Here is a 25,467-nt window from a genome sequence, read left to right as displayed (position 1 = left end):
GCATATCCCTAAAGCTTCTAAACCACTATTTCTTTTATTATTTTCTTCTCCTTCTTTTTCTTTTGTACTGAGTAGTGAACCCAGGGGTGCTTTACCACTGACCTATATCCTTTTGTTATTTAGAGACAGGGTCTGACTAAGTTGCTGAGCATTTGTTTAGTTGCCAGGTTGACCTCAAACTTGTGATCCTCCTGCCTCAGCCTCCCAAGTCCCTGGGATCACAGGCATGCACCACTGTGCCCACCTACCAACCACTATTTCTTAAGCAGTCATGAGATGCATGACAAAGGTTGAGTGGAAATGTAATCTTCCTATAAGGAACCTTTCTTATCCCTCTTTTCTTTTCTTTTATTATTATTATTATTATTATTATTTGGTGCTGAGTATTGAACCCATGGGTGTTTAACCACTGAGCTACATCCCCAGCCCTTTTTTATATTCTACTTAGAGACAGGATCTCACTGAGTTGCTAAGTGCCTCACAAAGTTGCTGAGGCTGGTTTTGAACTCAAGATCCTCCTGCCTCAGCCTCCTGAGCTGCTGGGATTACAGGTATGCACCACATGCCAGCTCTTATCCCTCATTCATCTGCCCGAAGAACTGTCTACTTATGGGCCATTGCTCAACTGTGTCAGCTGGTTCCTTTGTTCTACCTTGCCCTAGATGGCAGGGCAGGAAACTTAGGATGCTTCCACAACCCATCTCTGCCTTTAGCTCTGAAGGGTTAGTTCTGGCTGCAGTAACAGGCACCATTGGGAGGGGAAGGGCTAGTGATATACAGTCATGTGTCACACAGTATGTTTCAATCAGTGACCTACCACATATATGATGATGGTTCCATAAGATAATATCACCCATGGTGTTGTAGCCATCTTAGTTGGCATACATCTGTTATGTTCAACAATGATGAAATCACCTAATGACTCCTTTCTTAGGATGTATCCCATCATTAAGTGATTTGTGATTGCACTTAAGACACTTATAGTAGATTATAGATATGCCCAAGTATCTGATCCCTTTGCCAGCCTCCAGCCTCTCCCAGCATCACCTGGCCAATATCCTTTCCATGGTTGAATACAAGACATATTTCCCTCCTGCTCAGGAATCTATGATTCCTCATCATACCCTACCAGTTTCCCTCGAGGTCCAAGGCATCCGCCAACAATGGCTCATAGCTCTTCAGCATCATTTCACCACCTTCCTTTCTCATCATGACCACCACAGAATCTCTGCTGCAGCCAGCAAATCTTTTCATTGACTCCTGCACATAATTAACTCATTATTACCACATCACCCACTCCAGGAAACCACTGTTGCATTCCATTCAATGAACGCTGCATTACTCTGGGCTCTCTCAGGCTAGTCTGATATTGGACACACATTGAAGCATTCAGTATATTCTGAATCAATCAATGGCTACTTCCCATGGCTGGTGTAAAGATGAAATGAGACATTAGAGATGGGGATGTAGTTCAGTGGTACAGCACTTGTCCAGCATGTGTAAGACCCAGAGTTCAATCCCCAATACCACAAAACATAAAATAAATGAGATAACACATGTAAAACACTTAGCACAGAGCTTAAATACACAGTCTAAATGCTCAATAAATGGTGGTTATGTAGTCATTGTTATGTGCAAACCATCTATGGTCCCAATTTTGCATCCTTGCTCCATTACTTGCATACACCCAAAATCCAGTAAGAAAACTAGTCAATAAATGAGCTTTCCTGACTTTTGTTTTCTGTGATTTTGTGTTCAGCATAAATAGGCATACCAAGTATGCCTTTCCAAATTATAACCACAAGCCAGGTTCAGTGGCAAATACTTATAATCCCAGTTATTTGGGAGGCTGAGACAGGAAAATCCCAAGTTCAAGGCCAGTCTCAGAAAGTTAGTGAGACCCTGTCTCAAAAAAAAAAAAAATAAATAAAAAGGGATGAGGGTATAGCTCAGTGGTACAGCAGCCCTGGGTTCAATCCCCAGTACCACAAGAAAAAAAAAATTATAAACACATCCTCTCCCACCCTTCATGAAGAACCCCCACCATAAAGGAACACAGAAAAGTGTAATGTTTTCTGTCATCGTGGAACTTTGAAATTTGCAGGGGAGACAAGACTGACACATGAAGAAATAATTTTCCTGCCACTTTGATTACTTCTTCTTCTTTTTCCATACACCCACGTTCACTCTAAATTATGCTTACAAGGCTTCTTTTGCACTCTCCACAGACCCAAATCATTTCATCACTCAGTTCTTCCCCAGAAGGAGTTCACACATTTGTGAGTTACAGCCACCCACAACCATTTGCAGACATGGCTCTTTATTTCACCCTGCATTTGTTCCTATAGGTTGTATTTGCAAGGGGAAGGGAAAATCTTTATTTTCCAAGTCTAACACACAATACAGGATGCTCAATGTAGGAATACTCACAAGAAATTTATGGAGGTACCAAGTCATGAGGAATCTACAAAATCTTTACTTTCACCAATCATTTTCTTTTACTTCCCTTCTAGCACATGACCCACATACCAATTTCTAAATGAAGGTGAATGAGGATAACAACACACGAATTTGGTTGTCCTTTCTACGCTATTCTCTGTTAATGAACAAGTCTGGCCAAGGTGAAGAGAAAAAAAAAAAAAAGCCAGGCCCTTGAACAAAGAATGTACATTTTTAGAATGGAGACGTGGCTGCCTTCTACTGGAATCCCCTTAGCACCCAGGCCCTCTTCTCCTGGATATAAACATGTCATTCCTGATCACAGGTCCCAGTCATCAGAAACCAGGTTCTTACCATCTTCTTCTTGGTGAACTCCATCACCATTTGGTCTGCCAAATTCTCCTGAGCCAGCAGCTCTGCTTTCTGCCTCTGGTTCTCATCATTGATGCGCTTAATCTCAGCCTGCATCTTCAGTTTCTCTTGATGCCTTCGTTCCAGGTCCTGCCAGTGCAAGTAAGATAGCCTATGAGTCAAAGGAGGTAAGACAGAAAGCTACTATCTTTCTGACAATAAGAAAAAAAAAAGTTACTGTCTCTCTGACAGAGAGAGAGAAAGAGAGAAAAGAGACAAATGCAAATGGAGTCAGGAGACAGCTGTACTGCCTGCAGCCCAAAACCTGTTCTTTCAAGGGTTGTCAATGACTGCTATCAAATGACCTCTTCACAGTCTTCATCCAACTTGAGTTTGTTATGGCCTCTGACACCGCTGGATTGCCATACACTTACAGGAAGTGAAGGCTCTTAAACTTCTACTCCGTGACCCCTACATATTATATAAATCTTAGTTGTGTGGCTTTCCTCCTGTTGACATCCTCCTGCCTTCAATTTCCTTCTATTTTAAATCCCAATATTTTTTATTTTTTCACTTATTTTTTACTCATAAACACAAACTTTCAATCTCCATTCAGCAGTAATAACTAGGAAAATAAATATTGCCCCATGGGATGTGGTGGTGTAGGTCATAATCTCAGTCACTCGGGAGGCTGAGGCAGAAGGATCACAAATTCAAGGCCAGCCTGGGCAATTTAGCAAGACCCTGTCAGGAAACAAAAAGCAAAAAAGTCTGGGGATGTAGCTTGGTATAGAGTGTCCCTGGATTCAATCCCCAGTACTGCCCCCCCCCACAAAATCCTTATAATTAAAAAAAAATGTATCTAAATGTGTGTGTGTGTGTGTGTGTGTGTGTGTATTCCCCTAAGAGAATACTTTTCATTCATTGGGTCACTTTTTCATAGGCTTTTTTTTTTTTTTTGGTACCAGGGATTGAACTCAGAGGCACTCAACCACTGAGCCACATCCCCAGCCCTATATTTTGTATTTTATTTAGAGACAGGGTCTTGCTGAGTTACATAGCACCTTGCTTTTGCTGAGGTTGGCTTTGAACTCAGGATCCTCCTGCCTCAACCTCCCAAACCACTGGGATTACAGGTGTGCACCCGGTGGTATAGGCTATCTAAAAACCAGGAAAGGTAGGCCTTGTGCAGATGAATAAACTGGTGCCCAGCATTAACTGACTTTCTCAACATCACACAGCTAATAAACCCTAAAGCCAGAATTTCGAAACCCACTTTGTCTTAAAGTTTTACTGGATTATTCCAACTTTCTGTTCTCTCTCCATTTCTGAATTCCCTCTGCAGAGGTGATGCCACATTTCTTGAGAATTGATCATACACTACCTTGTAGGGTCCTGTTCATTTCATATGTGTTTACTGTGTCCCAGTTAGAGGACATGTACCTGTGTCACATCCCCTCTCTTCACCCAAAGTATCTAGCTCAACTTAAGGAAAACAGCAATACTAACTATTGCTAAATGAGAACTACAGAGAGTGGCACATGAGAAAGGGATGGAGGGAATCAGACACAGAAACATGTGTTTCTGAGCAATGAAGAGCAGAGTACCAACATGACCCTGATGATAAGACTCTTTCTAAGGAAAGAACCCCTGCCTTTTCCAGCCCCAAGTCCCCCAAATTTCCCAATGATCTGATGTTCTGAGCCCAGGCACATTTTCGGGTCACAAAGTAAAAGGGTGTTGGAATCTTATGCAGCTGCCCTCAACCCAGCACCTCTGATCAGTCTCAGACTCCTTGCTTCAAACTCTCCTACCCACCAACTCACCCTACCACCCACACTATTTCCAGCTCCCTCCATTTCTTCAGAAACCAAATCCTTTCTGGGCCTTCCAGCTCCTCCTCAGCCCAGCTTCTGCCCTGATACACTCAGGCCAGGCAACCCTGCTTGTGTGTCCTCCTCCATGGCTTGGCTCACAGCCCAGTTCAGGACTCCCTCTTTCTCAAAGCCTCTGAGCCAGGGAAGCACAGCAACCATCACCTTCAAGTTCACGTGGTATATGAGTCATAGCTGTGAACACTCCCTCACTCTCACTGTCCTTCTTTGCTCATTCCACTCTTCCCCTTTTCTCGCTCTCCAACTCTCACACTCCTTTCCCTTTCTCCCTTTTTTTCTTTTCCCACCAGTTTTGCCACCCCATGTCTTAATGTCATTAACACTCAAAGCTAAGTAAGCTGCTGACCTCTGATCAAGAACATATATACAATTATGTATTTCTTTGCTTACTTCTTTGCCTATTTATGTACTCTCTGGTTTGTTGTTTTGGTTGGTTCATTTCATTCCCAAGGAACAAAGTGACTTTCCCTGTTTCTCATCTTTGAAGACCTTCAAAGCAACCTTCACTCTTTCTCCATCTTGCTAGCAAGGTGGAAAAGCTGCTCTTGCATCCCCTGAGATGACAAGACAGCTCTAAAGCTGGTGAGGCACAGGGTTCTGCCCTAAAATTGCCTAATAATACTTCCTGGAGACTCAGGGAGTGCCTATTGGAAGGACATCCAAAGGACAATGACACAACATCAATGTAATGGTGTTGACTCACTGACTCCTGAAACTTCCTAGTGAGGCCACCAATCCCAATCCCCCACCATCTAGTTGGGTTTTCCAGTTTTGTTTCTTACTCCCTTCCCTGCATATTTGCCCCATACCTCTCCTTCCTGACCCTCTCTCACTCTCTCTCTCCTGCACCAGGAACTGAAATAACTTGGCCAGGTATTTCTGTCTTCTTGACCCCCTCAGTCTCCTTCTCAAGCACCTCACAAAGCTATGTGCCCCCATTGCTCCAACTATCCAGGTGATCTTCATCCGACTCTTCACGCTGGTTCCTCACTCTGCAGGTGATCTGAGAATCTTCATAATTTGAAGTCTCCCACCTGTGGGACTGTGAGACTTTATAGTCCCCCGTCAATCACCACTATCAAATTCACTGGTGTACATTTATGGATGCTTATCATTCATAAACATGGAGAAGAGATGAAAAAAATGTGCTCCACAAGTTAAATGGTACCATGAAGAAATAATCAACAACCCAATGCAGGACATTCTTTAAGGTACATAACCTGGGACTGGGGCTAGGGCTCCGTGGTAGAGCACTAACCTAGTGTAGGTATGGCCCTGGGTCCAATCCCCAGAACGACCAAAAAGAAAAAAGAAAAAGCTTGCCTAAGGCATATGACCTGAATGCTTCAAAATATCAGTATTATCAAAATGAATGCATGGTGAAGGGGTTGGGAGAAATAAGACAGTTAATGGGTACAGGGACACGAGTGAATAAGAGGAATCATTTCTATGTTCCGTAGCACAGAGGGATAATTACAGCTGACAACAATTAATGGAATATTTCAAAATAGCTAGTAAGGAAGATTTTGAATGTTCCCAGCACAAAGAAATAATAAATATTTGATGTGATAGATAGGCTAGTTTCCCTGATCTGACCATTATACATCATATACGTGCAATGAACGATCATGCATGTATACAATGTGCAATGTACATTTATGTGCCCCATAAAGATGCACAATTACTATGTGTCAATTAAAACTGAAAATACATTTTAAACAATAAATGAATCAACAAATGAGGGAAGCCTTCTAAATCAAAACAGACAAAAGAGACTTAACCAACTGTAATGTGCAAACCATGATTGGAGCCTGGTTTGGAAAGAAAATAACTGAAAATACATTTTTGAACAACTGAGGATATTTGAATATGAATTTTGTATTAGGTGATAATAGGGAATCATTAGATTAGAGTTTTTGATGGAGGATGATAATAATGGTATTATTGATATGTCAGAGTGCCCTGGTTCTTCAAAAATGCAGGCTGATGCAATTGATGACTACAGGTCAAGGTGTCTGCAATTTAAACTAGATTAACAATTAGCAAAATATGTATATACACCTAGAAAGAAACAAGCCATAGCCAGGAGAAGTGGCCTGTAATCCCAGCTACGCAGGAGGCTGAGGCAGAAGGATCTCAAGTTTGAGGTGAACTTGGGCAACATACTGAGACCCTGTCTCAAAATAAAAAAATGAAAAAGGCTAGAAGTATAGCTCAGTGGTAGAGCTCCCTGGATTCAATCCCTAGTACTAAAAAAGAAAGAAAGAAAAGAAAGATAGAAACAAGCCACTAAAATAAATTGTTAATATTGTTAACTCTAAGTGAAGAATTTATGGGTGTGATACAATGCTTTCAGCTTTACTGTGTAATTTTTTTAAATAAAAAAATTGAAAGGAAAAAACAAATGCTCCAAATCCCTGCTGTGTCCCCTCACTGTGCTACAGGCTTTTGTATACTGCAACTGATCAGATAAGGCAAATAAAAGAGGAGTGTTTAAGTCTACTTAGTTTGGGCAGGTATTTCATCAGTTTTTTTGTTTCGTTTTGTTTTGTTTTGTTTTGCAATAGATATGCCTACTAACAGGAAGAAAAGGTTTGGCTTCACAACACAATTAATGACAATGGGATGCTATGTACTTTGAATGAGGTAACAACGGGGAGCCTAGAACTAGACATTGCTGCTGTTCATCCAAAGTATATAATAGAGCTAGATAATTGAGGGAGGGCCATACAACATCCCTATGTTTATTTGTGCAAAGCATGCAGCCAGTATATTTTCTTTATGTGTCTGTTCACACTGATATGTCACTGGGACACAAAGTCCCCAGGAGGCAGGAACAGTATCTATCCAAATCACTGCTCATCCCCCAGCATGGTACCATGGCCAAATAAATATTTAACATGGCAATAAAAGGTTGATGTTATGAAATGAGCATGTGCCTAACAGAAATCAGTCCACACCCTACATCCCAAAATCCTGGAGTACTTTGTTGCTGTTGCTGGAGGAAACTTGGCATGACCTGTCCAGCCCTGTTACCCGCAGATCTTCTTCCTGGAGCTGTTCCAAATACTCCAGCATCTGCTCCTTCTCCAGCTCCCGCTGCTCTGAAAGCAGAGATCGCTCATCCCGGTTCCTTTCCATCTGCTCCACAATTTGCCGTCTTCCTCTGGGAGGGAACAGTACCACACAGTCTCAGAAACCATGGGTCCATGTCTCTCTGCTCTAACCTCTATCCAAATAATCCCCAAGATGGGAGGTTTCATGGGACAATTTGATACATGCCTCTTAACATGGATATGCTTTGTGGGTCCAGATAAAGTCCTTCCTCAGCAAGTCCTAGGGGATCAGTCCTTCTTTTCTCAGATCTCGGCTCTGGGGACCCACCCTTCCTGAGATTCCTGTTCAATCTGTTTGCCCAGGAATCATCCGACACTTTAATACAGCTTCTCTTTTTCAATAGTAACTAATTTCTGGAATCCTGCTTCTTCCCAAGTCTTCTCAGAGTATGGGAGCTAGCATGGTATGTTAGCCTCACAGAACTGCACAGAATTTAAAAGACTAATTCTTCTAGTGCTTCTGCAATCACTCAGTTTATCTTGTCTTCCCACCCCACTTTCCATGCCTAGTGTGACAACTGTCTTTTTTACATTCTCCCTCAAGTTTAAGACTGTCAGCTGCTGGTAGATAGGGCTAAGTCTGACCAAGTCTCTCCACTGGGCAAAGCCCTAGCTCAACAGTAAGAAGCAGAAAGAGTGGGTCTACAATCAGCACTTCCAGGGATCCCTGTGTATACTGGGATGTCAATAAACTTGGAAGCATTTGAACCCCACAACATGAATCAAGAATGGAAGAATGGGAGAAGACAAGATTAGAATAAGAAACAAGGGAAGCTATATGAGATTCACAATCAGAAGGAGCACTTGAATGGATTCACACTCCAGAAGAAATAAACAGGAACAGTGAACCAAAGATTTACATGGAAGCATGACTGGACTCAATATAAGGACCGGATCAAATCATTAGCTCTGCCTAATGAAGCAGAGGTTTTTCCTTTATTGGAGGTATTTATGCAGAAGGTAAACAGTCACTCAGCCACTAAATAAACTTTAACTGGGACCCTATGATGGTCTACTGGGTACCTACTAGAAGCACAGAGATGAATGGTTCAAGAGAACAAAATACAGTTCTCTTTAGATAAAACTGCCATTCAATGTGGCAGGAAGACTGCTCATAGAAGTAATTCATGTATTGTATGGTTGGTATTCTAACTCTAGGACACTATGATTCTATAATTTACCTACCCTAGGATTTGTTCTTTTCTGCAAAATGAAGAAGGGAATGAATTTATTCATTCTAATATGAATTAAGCACCTACTCCAGGCTGAACATTCTGGTAGGCCCAGGAGCTTCAGAAATGAATGGCAGGACCTCTGTGCTCAATAAGCTCACTAAGTCTAGTGAGGGTCAGGGAGACACAACACAAGAAGTGGTACCCGAGAGTATAAATGCAGAATGATGGGGTACAGACAAGGAAGTCACTAAACCTGCTGGTGAAGTAAGGGAGGGTTATCAGGGGAGGTGACAGCAAAGTTACACACTAAAGAAAGGAAAAGCATTTTCCAGGAGGGAAAGGAAAGAGAAAGGTAGTCAAAAAAGATGGAACAAAAGTCATGAATCTGTAGACACCTATAATCCCAGTTACTCAGGAGGCTGAGGTAGGAGGATCACAAGTTCAAGGTCAGCCTGGGCAACTTAATGAGACTCTGCCTCAAAATAAAAAATTAGAAGGGTTGAGGGTGTAGCTCAGTGTTAGAGCACCCCTGGGTTCAATCTCCAGTACTGAAGAAAAAAAAAAGATCATAAACCTGTGACAAGGAGATTGAATTGTGGTCAGATTGAGAAGCACCTGTTATGATCTTGAAAATAAGCTTTAAAACTTCTAGGATTCTTATAACGAGGGGCGGTGGCTGGGGGAAGAGAAGAATGAAGGAACTTTGGAAGGTGTAGAGGAAAACGGGGTGGAAGGGGTGGAGGACAGAAAGATAGTAGAATAAAACAGACAGTATTACCCTATGTATATGTATGATTACATGAATGGTGTGAATCTACATTGTATTCAACCATAGAAATGAAAAGTTGTACCCCATTTGTGTACAATGAATCAAAATGCAGTCTGTAAAAATAAAAAAAATTTTAATTAAAAAAAAAAAAAAACTTCTAGGAACTCTGCATCACTCCATAAGGGGTAGCAGATGATACTGACCATCAGACCTCACTACCTCCCTCTTTGCTGGGCTACATGGACCTCAAGAGATATGGGTATGACTTAATGGAGAAATGCCAAAACCACATCTTTACCGTATTCTTTCTTCCCTCCTCTTCCTATCCAGTTCTTCCTGCCTTTGAATAGATTTCTGCCGTTCCACTTCCATCATCTGATCCAATCGCTTCTCCTCTGCATCCAATTCTTTTTGTATCTGCTGCTTCTCCAGGATTTGGGCATCCCGGATTGCATGGCACTTGGCATTGAGGATAATCTAGGGAGTGGAGACCAAATTGTGAAACTAGATCTGGGGGCAAGGATAGGCAGGGATGCCCTGTAGGTTTGTGGAAGTTTAAGGGGTAGAAATGGAAGCAGAGTATCTTGGAGTGTACTGGAAATGTACACTCTGATCATAAATCCAGAGAAGCAAGAACATTATGGTATTTGCTTTCCCCTTAAAAATTCCTGGGTTCCTACTAGGTGCCAGTATCTGTGCAAGAACAGACCACAATAGATTCTTTCAAGGTATTACAGTAAAAAAAAAAAAGTACTATAGTGTTTGGGGGTTAATGGACCATCTTTTGGGACCCACGGACACCAAGTTAAGATCAATGAAGTTAAACAATCTAGAAGTATAAGCTGGAAGAGCCCAACAAAATACAAAAAGGGATGAAAAACATGGGTCCAGCCATAAAAACCAAGATGGAAAAGCTTTGGAAAATAAAAGGAGATACATGTAAAAAAGATTTACCTGAGACAGAAATCAGAAATGAAGGTGTTGGGAGTCAACATTTTCATTTGATCAGGAAATTAGCCGCATGCAAATGAATTACAAAATAGAATTTCAAATGAGTCCCTGGTTTTTATGCTTTCAGCTAAAGGAAGCACTCTGGGCACTTCAAAACAAATCCCATTGCCTCGACCACCCTCTGTGGCCAGAATTGAACTAGCAGGATAAAAATAAAAGCAATATACTCATATTTGTTTATGAATCACAGTTCAAAAAGGCTCTCCTATATCTTAGTTTATTTAATCCTGCCAATAATTCTGCTTAGTAGTGTTATCATCCTCATTTTGCAAATGAAGGAAGTGAGGCCTCAGAGAAGCCCAGTGACTTGCTCAAGGTCACGCAGCAAAGCAGGTCCTCTCTGATCACAACTACTTTGGGTTATATAACTCTCCCATGCTCCCCCACTCACCCTCCACCTCCCCACACCAACCACTGTTTCCTCACCTAGCCGTGTGTGTGAATGAGAGGAAGGAGAGAGTGACAGTAAGAGGAGGACACCCACCTTACTCATGTCCTTGAGCTCTTCCTCCTGCTCCATCCGCAGTTTGTCAGCTCTCTGCAGGAGGTTCTGGGCCCGCTCCTTGGCCACCTCCTCCAGGTCACTGAGCTTCTTATTGTTCCTCCACACCATTTCCTTCTGTTTCATGATCTTCTTGCGTGTCGTCACTGCATCCTAAAGGAGGTGAATCTGGATCGGTGGAGGGATTATTCCCTGTGCTCTGTGCCTCAGCCCATCACACCATCAGAACTGAGAGTTTTCACAACCTGACTTCATTCTCTGCTCTCACCTTGGCCCAAGTAACCCCCATCCCAGGAATTTCTCTGATCTTTATTCTGCAACATTTCTTAACTTAAGTACACATTCACCCCTCATTTCAGGATCCTCAAACTAGGATTAGTTCTCACTATCTTGAGATGCTATCCTCTCCCCAGGACTTTTTCTTCTTTTATTGTGTGGTATTGGAGATGGAACCTGGAGTGGCAAGGTTCTTTACCACTAAGCCAAATCCCCAGCCCTTTCTATTTTAATGGATCATTTTAATGGCCATGAACTTGCAATTCTCCTGCCTCGGGCTCCTGAGTTACTGGGATTACAGGTGTGTGCCACCTTGCCCAGATCCCCTGAACACTTCTATTCTGCCACCCATCTGCAGAGGTCAAAGTTTAGGGAAGTCAGCTACCACAATGGCTTCCTTCTCCTTCTTGAAGGCCTGCTCCCTGGCCTCCATTTCTTCTGTGGTCAGGACGTGGGATGCCCATTTGATTCGCTCAAACTCCTCAGGGCTGATGATTAGGGATTCTCCAGAGGGATCCTTTGTCGGGACACTAACACAGGAATGAATGGAGTTAGGGAGGAGAGAGAGTCAAAGCCCTGGGCACCCTGCTCCAGACTCCTCTGCTCTCTTCCCCTCCCTGCGCCATGCTAACTCTCCAGCATGAACTTGGTCAATGATAGGAGAGACTGCAACTGCACAGATCAGTGGAGAAAAGGGCTTTCAGGTAAGCAATGCACACTAAAAAGAGACATTTTAGGTTCTCTTTCTCTAAGGTCCAGTTCATATGCTATCTTCTCTGTTCAGTTGCCCAAGACCCTCCCCTATGTTCACACATGCCCACCCTGTCACAAGGCCCCATAGATCACCTCCTCCTCTGAGTCCCCACCACAATCTGTTCTTTCTGCCTATATCCTAGCCAAAGGGATGGAAACTCTGTCTTAATCACACTGGTGGCCTAGTCTCTGGCAGAGTGATTGGTACTGAGTGATCACTCAAAATCAAGCTGTTGAATTGAACTTTAAAAATAGATTATTCCTAATGACATAAAAAGGGCAAGGGGACGCCAGACAAGGTTGAAATAGATGACGGTGAGAAATCTAAACATCCCTGCCCATCCAGCCGATAGAGAAGCTTTGAACCCTAAATATTAATTAAAATCTCTGATCAACAACTGCTGGAGACATGTCTATAGACCTCCCCTTGTAGCTGCCCAACGCATTCAACAAATCTATAGCTAATTATAATGATTACAAACAAATGACATACATTAAAGATGGGGGAGGGAGCAGTTGGGGAGTGGGAATTAAAGCTGCTTCTGGGTGAGGCAATTTAACAGGTACAAGGCAATAAGACGCAGACAGTATGAGACAGGAAGTGAAACCTCATCTAATAAAACCAGTGTGTGTGTTGGAGGAGGGGATATCCAAGAGGTAGACCAAATGAGTAAGTAGATTTGGTGACACGGCCCAAAAGAATTTGGATCTGGAGTAAGCAGGAGGGATCTGAATCTAAGACAGCAGCTTGGGGAAATGACCAGCACTTGATTCCCAGTGCATCTTCAGCACAAGACCATTCCAAAGAAGGAATCCTTTTTCAGGGCCCCAGACCTGACTGCATAGCCAGCTGACCACATCTGGCTATTGGATGTGCTGGGGCTGGCCAGACCAAGCTCAATATGGGGCTATGATCAGGCCCAGCTCCTGCACTATGTACTAGCTGTTGCTCCTCAGCTTATGCCAGAGTTAGCACTTCCTGAGAATTCAAGTTTTTAGCAGGTAGAGCCAGATTAGGAAGAACAGTTACAGAGAGTGAAGCACTTATACAAGAGTTAAACCACTGAGTGTCATGTTGGCTCACTGCATTTTTCTGAGCTTGGTCTGAGCCCCATAAGAGGGGTCCATGCAAGGGGCTCTGCTCCAGTCAGGAAGCAAAGCTGAGATAGTCCCAAAAGAACCCAAGGAGCCCTTCTGATAGCCTCGAAGTCTGGGAAGGAGCCACAGGCTAATTAGGCATCTGGTCAGTTTCCCTTTGCTTCAGACTCTTAATGCAGCTGAGAGGAAGTGACTCATCTGGATCACTTCCCTTTACCAGGTTTGCTAATAGAAACTTAGAGAGGACCCACTAAGCACCTCCCCTCTACCATCTCCTTAGATCCTTTAGCCAGCAGAAGAAAGGGAGGAGAAAGCAGCTGGGAATAATGGGCAATAGTATATACAAGGGGAGAAACAAGAGAGGTCAAGAAGAAAAAGAAAGAACAATGAAATGAACGGGGAGAAATGAATAGGAAAGAAGTGGGGATTAGGCCGGCAGAATGAAACCTGGTGAGTTTCCCCATCTCCCTGCAAAAATCTTCAGAGGTAGTGCAGGCTGAGTGAGGGAGACCCTGGGGACTCACATGAGTTCTCGGACCATGTCCCGGGTGATGAGCTGGATTGTCTCTGGCTTGTGGTCCAGGCCCATGGCAGTGAGAGTTTTCCGGATAGTATGCTTATCTCGGAGCAGCACGATGGGGCTGTCACTCTGGCCCTGGGTCAGGGGCTATGAAGTCAGAAAGAGAGCTTTAGAAGCTGGTCACCCCACTTCCTGCTGTTCAGTCCTAACTTCACATGTAGCCTTCCTCTCCCCTGGGGTTTCCGCCCCATCCAGTGGAAGATTAGGCTTGCTGGGCCCAGAATGCAAGACCACCATGAGTAGCCACGGTACTGGGAAAGCAGCATGGTGTTCTTTATTTGAACACGGCCAGATGTTCTGTACTGGCCAACTCTTCTAAGAACCAGGCTTCCTGTTCTTGTGTAGTTACTCGGTGCAGCATGGTTAGGGACAGTGGCAAGGAGAGGAAGGAGAAGAGTTGCTAGCGTATATCCAGCCCAACTTTAAAATCGTCAGGAATAAAAAATATATTTTGGGCTCTAGGTTCTCCTGTCTTCATAACAGATTCTCCTGTATTAAAGAAGGAATAATTAACTCTTCTGTATCATATTGTGAGTTTGAAGCAATACGATTTCTTACAGACTAATACAGTCTAAAATATTAATAATTTTAATTATTTCTAATAATTCCTTTGAACTCTTTCTAATAAATAATTTGCTTTGAATCCTCAAAAAGAAGCCATATTGAGGGAGTTACATATAGCTTAATGGCAGAGACATGCTCTTAAAATCCAATATGGTGAGAAAGTCAAGGAGTCAGAATTCAGCAAAAATTAATACAGATATCTAATCTGTATTATGAATTTTTTTAACTTCTAACTGTGACAGAGTCACAGAACAAGAAAACGTTTATTTCTGGGAATGACTAAATACAGCAGAGAATTCAATTGTCATTAGTGCAGCAACTGGGACCCTGAGAGGAGACAGGGGTGTGGCCTTGCCTGTCCTAAGAGCTTTGCACACAGTGCTGAGTCCTGCTGCCACCTGGTGCTCATCTCTGCTTCCAGGCAAGCAGTACTTGGTCATGCCACAGACTACTTCTGCCCCCTACTGCCAGCTGAGGGACTTCCTGGACTTCCACCCACCCTTAAGACCAAAGAAACTGGGGTAGGACCAGCATTTTTCCTTTTATTAGCCAGCACAACTGCTCCTGGAGCACTTGGCCATTTCCAAACCTCTCTTTGCTATTACTAGAAAATTCCATATGGACCCGAAATAAACAAAAACCAAATGTAAGTGAAATTGCATTCCTCTGATTCTTTCCCTTACCAATAGGAAAACTGCCACAGAGTAGAAGTCTTCTAAATGGAAAAAGATGCCCATCTTGAACCCTCTGAAAAGTTCTCTCCTGTCTACAACCTTCCCAGCTGCCAGAGGTATTCACACTACCACTACAATCTTTTCTTTCTTTCTTTCTTTCTTTTTTTTTTTTTTTTTTCTTTCTTTCTTGGTACTGGGGATTGAGCTCAGGAGCACTCTACCACTAGGCTTCATCCTCAGTCCTTTTAATTTTTGAGACAGGATCTCACTAAGTTTCCCACACAGTCTTCAAATTTGCAATCTTCCTGCCTCCCTTCCTCAGTTCATTGGGATTACAGGCATGTGCCACCACGTCCAGCTCACTGCTCTCTTTCTTCTGTCTCATCTCTTTCTCTTAATCTTTCACAATCCCACTCTCCATGTCTTATTCTCTATTTCTCCTTCCTTCTCTTACTTCTCACCTATGGACCTTCATGTATATCAAAATTTTTCAAAGGAAGTCTCTAGCTCTCCTTTTCTTGACTAAAGGGATTGTCAACCTCACAGCCTGGATGAGGTTTGCAAATAAAAACCTGCCCATTTCCCAAAGCTAAGTAATTGTTTCAATTGAGCAAGCGAAAAAGGAGGCTGTACTCTGATGCTCTTCTTGGGTGAAGAAGAAAGAAGTTCCTCTATGTCTTCAAGCTGTGCCCACCAGCCCTCAATTGGTTCATCCTGAAGCTCTCAATGAGCAACTACAGAGCTCTCTGTGGCTGAGTCTCCCTTTGATATCACACCCAATCTTAAATGCTGTGAAGACATCAGGACTTCAAAGAAGTCAGGCACCCCAGTTTACACAGGCCACACTAGAGATCAGAGCTCAACAGTGCTGATCTCAGAATTCCCCTTTGTTCTCAGTCTGAGAGTTACATAAGAAAGTGTGATGATTTTGACCTGTGCAACACTGGTCTGGGTCACTGCCCAGGTGGCAGATACCTGGAGGGGCTTACTGAGGGCTACTTTTTTTTTTTCCCCCTGGTACTAGAGATGGACTCCAACAGTGCTCCACCACTGGGCTACATCTCTAGTTCTTTTTAATTTTTATTTTGAAACAGAGTCTCACTAAGTCATCCAGGCTGCCCTCGAACTCAATCCTCCTGATTCAGCCTCCCAAACTGCTGGGATTACAGGTGTGTACCACAGTACCCAGCTCTGAGGGTTACCTTGATACCTCCAAAGAGGCTCTCGTCTACCTCAGAGTTCACAGCTTTGGTTCGATAGCGAGTCCTATTTCGTGACCTGTTGGAAGCGGAAGAAGAGGAACTCAAGATGCCAGTTGTGCTTAGCGGCTGTAAGAAGAAGAAAAGAATTGGGTTCATCACTCAGACTCTGGGCAGAAAACACTGTCAGCCCATGTTGGGAACAGAAGGGTAGGCATGTGAGAAAACTTAAGGAAAGCATTTGTGTAAGCTCTGAAACACAGGAAACAAACAGCAATAGGTAGACAACATCCCCACAAGAAACTGGGGAGTCCCTCAGCAGAGGCAAGGCACACTGGCTATGTAAAAAGGAGCATTTCTGTAATCCCTGAAGCTGAAGAAGGACAAACTGGTCAAGCAGCATGGAAGAAAGGATAAAGGAAATCTGTCCCTGGATGGCAGGAAAGGAACGACACTTCAATTCATTACTTATGCGCTTCCAGTTTCCCCTTAAGAACAACCTCTCATGAGGCGATTTAAGCTGCCTCCCCAGAAATGTAAAGTGTTTTCTTTGCCTCCAATCTTCTCAGCTTCAGCTCCAGGCCCCCTTCACAAGTGACATATTACTTGACCTCCTTCATGCCTTGCAATCTCACAAGGTCATGGTGAGGCTCAGAGGATACAAAGGATGTTAAAGTACTTCCCCCACTACTAGGCATGTGGTTGGCAACTTAATACACTTTAGGCTATGGATGAATGATGAATGATTACCAGCTACAGTCAGGCAAACCAGTTAACCAGTTCATAATATCCACTATGTGGCTTTTTCTCTCCAACTCGTTTAGTGTGCGTTCATCATTTAAGTCCCAGGATCTTCTTAAGTTTGGCAAATTTTCCCTTCCAATCATTGTGGGAATCAGGACTCATCTCCAACAACAGAAATAGAAAACACCAGGTATTTGTCTTCCTTACTTGGGCATCCCAAGCTCACAATGCCTAGGGAACTACTGATGCAAGAAGCAGAATGAAGTAAGTCTTTCTGACAGGCAACATGGGCAGCCAAACCCAGAGTCAGGGGTAACACTGATAAAAACACAAGTAGCAGCACCCTGCATTCAAAGCTGGCAGTGTTGGGGGACAACGGTGCGTCAAGGGGCCTTGCAAGATCCTTTCTACTTTTGATTTGGGCCTTGGTTCCAGCCATCTGTTTGTTCCTGTTTTCCAAGCCTAGTTTCCCAACTTTGGTGTAAAATCAGTGAGCTCTCCAAAATCCTCTCAACACATTCCCTTCTACTTTAGAGTCTTGCTATGTTACTTATAATCAAGGATCCCAACTCACACAACCTCAATTCCACAAAGTCAATCCAACTACAAGAGGATTAACCAATCCAATCTTTAGGAGGCAGTTTCTACAGGGTTTTTGTTTTTTTGTTTTTTGTTTTTTTCTGTACTGAGAGTTGAACCCAGGGATGCTTTACTACTGAGCTACATTTCCAGCCCCTTTTATCTATTTTAAGACTGGATCTTACTAAGTCACCAAGACTAGCCTCAAACTTGTGATCCTCATGCCTCAGCCCACCCCATCCCCTGCCCAAGTCCCTGCAATTACAGGAATGCACCAACCACACCCACCTCCAGGCTTAATCTAAAACTGATTCAAATCTCTCTTTGGAGAAGTCCATGCCCACCCCACCCCACCACACACACACACACACACACACACACACACACACACACAACACAGCTCTGTAAATTGGGCTACCTTGGGGGAATGGACTAGGTATATTGGGTCCCTCCAAGCCTGGGAATCAGCAGCCATCAAGAGGACAGGGTAAACAGAAAAGAACCATGCATTCCAGGTCACTGAACCCCGGATACTGTTGTGAAAGCTCTCTGATCTGCCATTACCAACCAGACCCCCCTAGCACCTGTTCCACCTGTATCGGGTTTTCACACTAAATTGGGCAATTATTCTCCAGCTGGCTCTGTTCCGAACAATAAGCACTGCTGTGTGTGCCTTTCCCTTGCTGCCTGGCACAGCCAGCAAAAAGCTTAAGATGGAACCTCCCTTTACATCCTCAGGCAGCCCCAATACAGCAAAGCAGAAAAGTTTGGATTTATTAAAAGGTAAATATAGCAGCCCTGAGGATGCCTAATAACAGCCTCAGAAGGGTTATTATATGGTGGGTGGTGAGCGACTGCTCCTCTTTCCACCAAAAATAGAATAAAAGGAAATGAACAGAAACTGCAGTAGATGGGATTGAGACTGAACATTGGGAATAACTGGAATAGATGGAAGAGGCTTTGGATCATGAAGGATGGTCTCAGTTCTGTACATAATTAAGAAAAAAACATGCAGTGCCTGACACACAGTGGGAACCCAATATACATTTGATGAAGAGCAATGAACAAGGCTGAGCAAGATGACTCTCAAGGCATGCAGACCAGATAGAAATGGATGCCTTTGGGAAACACATCTGCCCTGCTCCAAGTCACTCCACCAATCCACGTTTTCCAAATCATGTATGTGGTCTGCATTGTGGATAATAATGTATGTGAAAGGGCTTTGGAGTACAGATGGAAAGTATTATTATTGTTTTGCATTTGTTTTCCTGTTTCTTTTCAGGGGCTCCCACAGGTTTTCTCTTTGTGGGGGGGCGGTCCACCAGGCTATAGGTCCCTCCAGGGCTCAAGCTGCATCTCCTCCTTTCGGTGTTCTTAGTGCCATGGCCAGGGGCAGTAACCACAGGAAATAATTGACTGCCTTAGCCTAAAAGTCAGAGCAGAGGAAGGAGAACAAATGACCACAGGAAAGTAGTCACTGGGCAGGACAGAGGGAAGCTCTGAGCACTAGGATTGGGTATCTGAGAAAACCTCATTTGAGAACTGCTGAGTTTGAAGCCACAAACCTTACCCCAGGATTAGAATTAGTTTTGCCAAGAGTAACAAGAAGGATTAGGGAGGTCACTATGTAAAAGTACTAGAAAAAATGAAGAACCAAGCAGAAATGGAAAGTTGGCTCCTTTTGGGCCAGAGGCAATAGCTAAGAGGTTCTTTTAGGAGGTGAAGGGCTGGTTTTACATCTTGAATGATGAAATAAATATCTCCAAGAAGCTGAGCAGCATCTAGAGAGACGCCTAACTAGTCCTGCTTGGAGTCAGGAGGGACAGTTCTGGAAGGGAACATAGCACTCCCCAACTTCCAATAGCTACGGAGGCAAGGGGGATTGGGGAAGATGAGGATTGAGGACAGATAAAGATGCCACCCCTGCTTGGATATGTTCATCTTGGTGACCCAGCGAACTCCCTTCCCTTCATATACTATCTTCTCCCAGGAACATGAGAATTCAGACAAGGGCAGGAGGATGGCAAGTTCAAGACCAGCCTCAGCAACTTAGCAATACCCTGTCTCAAAATAAAAAATAAAAAGGACTGAGGATAAAATAAACAGCCCTGTAGTGAAGTGCCCTGGGTTCAGTCTCCAGTACTAAAAATAAATAAATAAAAAATCTTACCAGAGCTAGGGGGGTTCTAAAAGACAGATGCAGGAAGATTAGCTGCTAAATGGAGATCGATTTATACTCACTGATAGAGGGTGATCTTCATAACACATATATTTGGGGGGAGGGGGCAGGTACTGGGGATTAAACCCAGGGCACTCTACCACTGAGTTACATTTCCAGCCTTTTTCTTTTTTATTTTGAGACAGGGTCTTGCTAAATTGCCCAGGCTGACCTCAAACTGGTGATCCTCCTGCCTCCACCTTCCCAATAGCTGGGATTACAGGGTTGTACCACCACAACCAGTTTATAACATATTAAATTTTTAAAAAATCACATTCTGAGAAATATATAGGTATTCCTGAAAAAATGTTTGTATGAAAGATGTGCACACATAATGTGTCACTAAAGAATCTTCACAAAGACATTTAACAGTAACTTCATCTTAAGACAGTAAACTGTTTCTTGTATTAAATAGTTTTCTGCCCTAAGTAGGTAACTATTTTCATGACCAGGAAAAATAATAAAACTATTTTTAGTTGAAAATAAAGTGTAACAGTGGGCTTGGTGCCCTGGCTCTGCAGGCAAGAGCATGGAGACCATATAAACCACAGTACTGTATATGCCAGGATTCAGGATGTTTAACTCAAATCTAGCAAGACAAAGATGGAGCAGGACTGGAATGAGTCTGTGTAGAGTTTTCCTGACGTAGTTGCAACACCTGTCAACTGAAAAAAGACAAAGGCATGTCCTTTCCTAGATATCCTCTGCAATCTGGGATCTTGTTCCTCTTTTGCATAGAGTTACCACAGACTGACAAATTCAGACTTTAAACTCTTAGCCTGGTTCCACTTCTCTTTCTGTAGATGTTGGTTACCAAAAAGATGGGGATTCCCACACACAAGGTCCCTTGCCTTTTATTCTGAATGATCCATTCAGTTATCCTCTTTCTTCAAATAGACCAGGTTGCTTATCTATACTGAGGTCCCTGACCCTCCTTCTGGAAGATGTTATTAATCATTACCTTTGTAAGAGTCCTGGGGGTCTCCCAATCCTAAACCTCCCCATCACTGCCACCTCTTTTCATTCCTCTTTGCCCTCTCAAAAGCTAGTGAGTAAACAAAGGATGATGACACATCTGAGTAATCCCAGCAATTTAGGAGGCTGAGGTCGTATGATCACATGTTCAAGGTCAGTTTAGCAAGACCCTTTCTCAAAATAAAAAATAAAAAGGATTGGGAATGTAGCTCAGTGGTACAGCATCCCTTGGTTGGATCCCCAGTTCCGCCAAAAAATTTAAAAAAGCTAGAGAATAGCACCACACATGCATATATTTGCACACACACCCATACACACACAGCCTGCCAGCAACCACTTTGCTCACTGCTTCTCCAAGGTGTCCATAGGCCCAATCCTGTGTGAGGGATTTTAGAAGGGCTCACTCAGCTGGTCAAACCACTCCCCTGAGTGGCCCTAGAGCAGGGAATCCCTGACCTGGGTACTCTGCAGCCCACAAGTCTAGTCCAGTTGCAACTTACTAATTCATGAGGGCTTGGAAATAGAAAACTTGTAAAACAGGAGAAAATGAGAGCTCCATTTACTGTATGCAAGGGCAAACAGACATTTAAGGAAATACCAGGTGTGATGCTAGACCTTCACAAACATAACATATACACTGTACTAATAAGGGAAGGGGAGACACTGAATCAAATAAAATGCATATCTGAAAGGGGATTTAATTTCAGGGAGTCCTCAAAAGTTGGGAATTACTCTTTATTGAACATTTATTTATTTCATAATTAACAACATTCTTCTAAAAGCCGTTAAGACCCAGAAAAGCAACCCAGCCTCTAAACCTGAAATGTCTTCAAAGTACACCCAAAGTAGCCACCTTTACCACTGGTATGCCAGACAATCTACAGTGAATTCTAGTAATTATTGGCTCCAACAATTATCCTCTGCCTCCCTGTACCCCTCCAGAGCCAACACACTCAAGAACACGTGTCCTATTCATAGCTCCTCCCATGTCTTGCCCTTTTCTACCTTCATGATCCTATATGAACTTCAGGCTTGCCAGACCTACCCCAATCTCTTTTCAGGCTCTGGTGAACCTGGGACCCTACTTATTCATTCATTCATAAATGAATGTCTATTGAGACCTAATGAATGATCCAAAGTCCTGCTAACAGAAGAGAAAATGAGGCTCAGGAACATGAGGTAACAACCCATAATCACCCTAATGTTTGTTAATGGCATAATAGGTACTATAACCCATTATCTGGCCTCCTCACCAGTATTTTTCTCCACAGCACATCACACAATCCCCAGTCCTTGGAGACCCTAGCCTGATAGGTGGGGAAGAGGGTCGGAACCTCCCTTTCTCCCCAATTCTTCCACTTAGCCCCACTGCACATCGACAACCCCTACCGACTCCGCCCCTAATTCCTCTTTTGAACCCCTCCCTAGTCTTCCTTTGCTTCTTCTAGGGTTGTCCTACCTACTCCCAGACCTTCCTGACCCTCAGACCCAGACCCAACTTCTGCCATTCCCAGCCCCCACTTTACCCCCTCCAACCCAGTTCAGGACACGTGGGCTACCGCTGCCCAGAGCCTCACCATCTCTGCGGCCTCCTCCACAGCCCGCACTGCCGCGGGGCTCTTGGTGTTGACGCGTTCCCATAACAACCGAGAGCCCGCGCTCTCCGGCCTGGCCCCGCCCCAGGCCCCGCCCCTCCCAACTTGGGAGGGCGGTCACCGCGTGCTGGTAGTTTAGGAACCGGAGCTCCTCCCTCCAATCTTTCCCTCCTCTCGAGCAGGAATCGTGGCTGTAAAAGGCTGACCCGCCAGGATACGCCCTTTATGGCCGAACTCAGACAGAACTCGAGACTCAGGGGCAACTAACTGCCAGCTGCCCCAAGAGCTAGGCCTAGCCGGGGTCAAGTTTTCCCCAGACCACCCCCCCAACCCTGGGTTACCATGGTTACCGTTGCCCCAGTGCGCGGGAGGAGCCTAGCCAAACCTGACCCCGAGTTTGGTCCGCAGCGGAGCAAGCAGCATTAGACCAAATAAATTTCACAATAGGAAGGGGAGTCCATTAGACCAAAGAAAAACTTCCGGCTTTGAATATGGGTTTGCCGTCTCAGGAGCAGTTCTTAAAAGCCTCTGACTTCCCTCTCTGAGATCTGAGAGAGCTTATTAAAAAAAGAAGTAAAAGCTGGGCACGATGGCACACGCCTGTAATCCCAGCGACTCACAAGGTTGAGACAGGAGGATCGCAAGTTCGAGGCCAGCCTGGACAACTAGGCGAGACTGACTCAAAAAGGGCTGGGAATGCAGCTCAGTGGTAGTGCACCACAGGGTTCAAGACCCAGAACCGGGGGAAAAAATAAAAATATAGGCCCTAGAGTCAAAATCTATGGATCTGGCTTTGGGGAACTTTTTTCCCCGTGGTACTGAAAAGAAAGTCCAGGAATGCTCTACCATTGAGCTACATCCCCAGCGCTTTTTAATTCTTTCTTTTGAGACGGGGTCTCTCTAAGTTGCCCAAGCATATGTTATAGAACCGGCTGGGAACCAGCTTTTTAACACTTTTTCATTTGTATGATTTGAGGAATTTAATATTCTCAATTTGATTTGGCCCTTTTATCTCCCAGCCTTCAGGGACAGAGAACTGAATTGACCTGGACAGCCTGTATACTCCAAACCTCACAAAGCCTTCCCACCAGCCAGGACGTGTTTCTTCCTCAAGTGTTGATTAGCTGAGCTCTTAGTAACTCTGCAATTCCGTGACCCATGCCTCACTTCCAAACCTCTCCAAACCCCATTAGCAGTCTTTCTGAACCTTACTCCAACTTAAGCATGGAGAGTCACAGACATCCCCCACCCCCACCCGCCCGGAATGAAGGAAGGGAAACAGGGCCACCTGCTGCAGCTTCTAAAGAACTTATTCCAGCAAGCTTCACATTCCTTCCCTTATCTCTTTTGGGATCCTCAAGAGTACAAAATTGCACTCCCTTCTCCAGGAAGTCCCACAGAGTGTTGGATCTAGGAGGGGAGGGAAAAGCTTATTAAAGAGCACAGTCCTTGAGTGACTTGGGAGGGAAGGAAGGAACTTTTCTGTTTCTGGCAACTTTCTTGCCCTGCCTTGGCATTAGAACCCCCTTTCCTGCAGCCCAGGAAGACAAGTCGCCCCAACCAGGAATCAGATGCTACCAGAAAGTTTTTTACCCAATTTTCTGCCACATTCTTCTGAGGTAGTTATTGTCCCTGTAACCAAAGAGGAAACTGAGGCCAAGAGAGATAACTGTCTAAGCTCAAATATTGTGTTCTTTTCTCCACCCAAACTGATGTGTGTGTGCACGTGCACGTGCAGGGGTGTGTGTGTGTTACTAGGGATTTAACACAGGTTTGCTCTACCTCTGAGTTACATCCCCAGTCCAGTTTTTTACTTTCTTTTGAGACAGTCTCCCTGAGTTGCCCAGGTTAGCCTCGAACTTGCAATTCTTCCTCAGCCTCCTGACTTGCTAAAATTACAGGAATGTGCCACCACACCCAGCAGGCTGACTTTTTTGAAGCAAAAGTGTAAAGTTGAGGCAGGCAGGAAAGAATGACAGAGTGTAGTGTAAGGAAATCACCTTCCGAGGTGATGTTTGAATTGACCTCAAAGCTGACAAAGTCCTAAACTCCAGACTTCCTCTTCATAGGAACCTCACTAAAATTCACAGCAGGGCCCTGAGCTGTCACTTTAGTCATGTATTTCTGTACCTTTGCAAAAGGAAATCAATTTAGGGAAACATTTATTTTGGATTTGGTGAAACATGTCTGTGTGGTTTCCATCACTTGCATGTATAGTTAAGTTACTGTCCACTGTCCTGGTGTAGGAAAGGCTTTCTGGAACACCCTTTCATTGAATGTCCAGGCATCCATGTACTGACCATATTCTTCATATGATTGTACTATGGTGTATGACACAAAAAGGATAGGTGATGTGGAGGAGAAACAAGGTTTAAAATGTACAAATCCAGAAGCCAATCTGTGAAAAAATTGTTCTAACCATCAGTGGAGTAAAATTTTAAGTGGAGGCCTGGGGAGATAGCTCAGTTGGTAGAGTGCTTACCTCGCAAGCACAAGGCCCTGGGTTCAACCTCCAGCACTGCAAAAAAAGAAAAAAAAATTTATTTTAAGTGGAGATTGTGTTCTTATCAATGCCTACTCAAAACTGAAATTCTCTCGGACCAGGAAAAGACAAGGTTATGTAGCCTATATAATTATATGTTATGCATCTCATCAGAGAAAAAGCTGCTTCCAGAGCACCTAAACTGGTTGAGTACTGTTTTTCCAGCACTTGATATGTTTTCTTGTTGTATTCCTCTCTTAAATAGAGTATTTTAAACACACATACCTACTTGAACTTTTCTAATTGTAAAGAGGTAGTCTTTCCATTTTAAAACTATTCATGTCTTATGTATTAGTTTTATACTGCTGCTGTAACAAATGACTATGAATTTAGTAACTTAAAACAACATGAATTTATAAAAGCTCTAGAGTTTGACCCCAGTCTCACTAGGCTGAAATCAAGGTATCAACAG

General features: G+C 43.7%; 1 protein-coding gene across 5 annotated transcripts in view; it reads right to left on the bottom strand.

Moving 5' to 3' along the window:
• Positions 1-25,031, bottom strand: part of Cfap45 (cilia and flagella associated protein 45) — a 30,157-nt gene extending 5,126 nt beyond the window's left edge. Inside the window, exons 1-8 of one of the 5 annotated variants that reach the window (XM_047540625.1) lie at positions 24,996-25,031; positions 16,406-16,481; positions 13,910-14,052; positions 11,920-12,064; positions 11,241-11,411; positions 10,044-10,222; positions 7,722-7,851; positions 2,794-2,940 (exon numbers count right to left, since the gene is read on the bottom strand). In XM_047540625.1, coding sequence (XP_047396581.1) covers positions 2,794-2,940; positions 7,722-7,851; positions 10,044-10,222; positions 11,241-11,411; positions 11,920-12,064; positions 13,910-13,974 — 837 coding nt within the window. In that variant the 5' untranslated portion in view covers positions 13,975-14,052; positions 16,406-16,481; positions 24,996-25,031. Of the gene's footprint in view, positions 1-2,793; positions 2,941-7,721; positions 7,852-10,043; positions 10,223-11,240; positions 11,412-11,919; positions 12,065-13,909; positions 14,053-16,405; positions 16,532-22,495; positions 22,571-24,995 lie in introns of those variants that run through there. The other 4 variants (XM_047540634.1, XM_047540601.1, XM_047540617.1 and 1 more) reach the window with 4 other exon arrangements.
• Positions 25,032-25,467: the final 436 nt, after the last annotated feature.

Source organism: Sciurus carolinensis, chromosome 1 (genome assembly GCF_902686445.1).
Source record: "Sciurus carolinensis chromosome 1, mSciCar1.2, whole genome shotgun sequence".
NCBI classification, from domain to species: Eukaryota; Metazoa; Chordata; class Mammalia; order Rodentia; family Sciuridae; genus Sciurus; species Sciurus carolinensis.
Note: the sequence above shows the minus strand (reverse complement) of the source record. Positions and strands in the feature narration are given on the sequence as shown.